This window comes from Antrostomus carolinensis, unplaced genomic scaffold, assembly GCF_000700745.2.
Source record: "Antrostomus carolinensis isolate BGI_N321 unplaced genomic scaffold, ASM70074v2 scaffold21351, whole genome shotgun sequence".
NCBI lineage: Eukaryota > Metazoa > Chordata > Aves > Caprimulgiformes > Caprimulgidae > Antrostomus > Antrostomus carolinensis.
The window spans coordinates 1-2,755 of NW_010293765.1; the positions used below are offsets into that span (position 1 = coordinate 1).

The 2,755-nt window shown below is 39.6% G+C and overlaps 1 protein-coding gene across 1 annotated transcript; it reads left to right on the forward strand.

The window, feature by feature from the left end:
• Positions 1 to 180: 180 nt before the first annotated feature.
• LOC104532262 (UDP-glucose 6-dehydrogenase-like) lies at positions 181 to 1,982 on the forward strand (the record flags this gene model as incomplete). Its single annotated transcript, XM_010177425.1, has 3 exons — positions 181 to 272; positions 362 to 472; positions 1,784 to 1,982. Coding segments are annotated over 3 exons (314 nt in total), but the record flags the coding sequence as incomplete, so codon positions are not given.
• Positions 1,983 to 2,755: the final 773 nt, after the last annotated feature.

The window sequence follows — 2,755 nt, forward strand, 5'->3', positions numbered from 1 at the left end:
ATTTGCCCTTGGTGAAGCCATGTTGGTTGTATCAAATGTCTTGATAGAGAACCTCTCTAGGTGAGTGACTTGAAACTTCCTGTTTGTGTAGGGCAAGGAAGGAGACTTGTTTGCCAGGAATGCACCAGACTGATGCTAAAGGTGTGTGCAGAATAAAACTCTATTTTCCTTCTGTTACAGTGTCTCGGTTGGTCACTATAAGTAAAGATCCCTACGAAGCCTGCGATGGAGCTCATGCCCTTGTGATCTGCACTGAATGGGACATGTTTAAGGTAAATGTTATCTTAAATTTAAACTAAAGAAAAGAAGAGGGAGTGTTACGCTGCTTATTTATTCTATCTGCTTTAATTGCCCTTTACAGGAGTTGGATTATGAACGTATTCACAAAAAGATGCTGAAGCCTGCATTTATCTTTGATGGTAGGAGAGTTCTAGATGATCTTCACAATGAGCTACAAGTCATTGGCTTCCAGGTAATCATGAGTGACGCCGCTTCTTATGTTTCTTGCCTTCTGCTCTCTTCCCTCTTGTTCTTTCTCCCTCTGCAATGACTGAGTAGCAAGGGAAAAATAACTCTTGCAGGTGAGGATTTAAATCTAAGCCTGTCCGTACTTAAGTCTTTTCCCTGGTGCCGTCTTCTTTCTTTACCTTGCTGTCATAAGACTGATGCTCTGTTAAAATCCAAGCTACATCAGACTACACCATCAACATTCAGCAGTATAGGCATTTCTTGAAGCACCTCTAGCATGGGCAGAATTTGACTAATACTAAAATAAACAAATCCCTGAATAATCCGAGAGAAGCATCTTGGCTAAACACAATCAGAACAAAATCTACAAGCCAGAGCAGATGTGTATTTCAGTTGCGTTTCATTCTGTGTACTCCTGAGTACTGTGTTTACTTGTATAATGGCTGTAGGCTTTGTCTCTTGATAACTTTCCTCTGCTTAAACTACACAGTTATTTACACTGCTTGTGAACAGGCTTGTATAAATTGATTTAACCAGTCAATCGAAGCTGTTATGGGCAAATATGGTACATACAACTCTCGTGACTGTTTAAACTACTGGAATATATTCATGAGACTTCTGTTAAATTTAAAATAGTTGAAGTATTTTGTCTTTTGGTGCTTTACATCTGACCTGCACTACTCACTCAAGAGGAAAGCTGTAGCTCTTCTTGTTTACTGGGTGTCAGAACTGTTTTGCTAGTTGGTGTTTCGTCCTGTCCTCCACTAAGATCTGTCCTTAGTGATTTACATGTCTGACCTAGAAATTAGGGAAACCTGTCACACTCTTTAAATTTTGCAGTACCTGGCTTGTGTGTGTGTGTTGGCTTTGTTACATGTTTTCTCTTGTATAGGGATGCCTGCCTTGGAGTTGTATTGTCAAAAACAACTTGCTGTATTACGGAGGGGAAAAAGCTGCTTCTATCCGAATGTACCGGATATAAATTTTTAGACAAAGGAGGCTGAACCCACGTTTTCTGGATGCCCAGAAACATTGATGTTTGTACTGGGAGTCCTATGGAAGCTGAGGCACATGAATATTCAAATCAGCTGGGTGCAGCTTTAAATAGGCAAAGCAGGCACCGGTGAAAGGCTGTTTATAAACTCTCCAACTCCAATCCCAGAAACTGTCCCTGGCACGCTGCGTTTTGGCTTCTGTTATTATAGTGTCTGTGAAATGTAGTCGTGGTCCTGGATTTAGTTTGTAGATTCCTTGTAGGCTGACATGATTATGTTAGCTTGCCACACTCACTTGTTGAATGTGTTTTCTCTTTCAGATTGAAACAATTGGGAAGAAGGTGTCAGCCAAAAGAATTCCTTTTGCTTCTTCATGTGAAATTCCTAAGTTCAGCCTGCAGGATCCACCTGTCAAAAAGCCTAGAGTATAGTGTTTAATAGGTACTGAAGGAATTCTGTGGACCTTCTTAGTGATAATAACTGTAAGCCTATGCTTTTTTTTTAAGGAAAGATATTTTTCATAAACTAAAACCCAATTTTACATGAGCAATGGTACCTGGTACATGTGAATTCAGTCTATTTTCAAATCTCTATTTTTATAGCAATTTTTTTTTTTGTTACTGAAGATGGTACAAACCTGTTTTTAATAATGAATCACCTTTTAAGTGGAAAAGTTACCTTCAAACTGCAGATTTCTGCTTCTAGAAGTGTTTCTAAACTGCACTTTAAATGTTTCAAGTGATATGAAAACAAAAGAAACATAATATCTTTTTACTTTAGTCCAGTTATGGACAATGATCAGGAACTCTGGTCTCGCCAGTTTCTCACTTCCTTTTGGGGTAATTCTTTGCCCTGTTAAATGCTTGCTCTAACTGGCACTGAAGTCAAAAGATAAGTTCTGAGTGAATTTGGTAGGATTTGGGTTGAGCCCTAAAACAGAGTGGGCTGCAACAATAATACCCTGATCTTGGATGGGATCAGTGGGCACTGATGCAGTCCAAACGGCATCTGGTGGGAGGCCAGGTAGTTCTGCAGGCGTCTATCATGTAATTAATGACAGTGGACTAGCAGCTATGATCTGATCCACTGGCAGATCATCACTTCTGATTATTTGGTTGTCTTGCCTACATTCCATGTGCAGCCACATAACTTACTGATCTAATCAAATTCCAGGGGCAAGTGTTTCCTAAGTCACAGCAATACAACCTATCTTCAGCAGAGAAGCATTCTGCTTTTTTGAACATTGGATTTAAGCAGAGTAACCTTAATTTCATCAGTCCAAATAGAAAGCA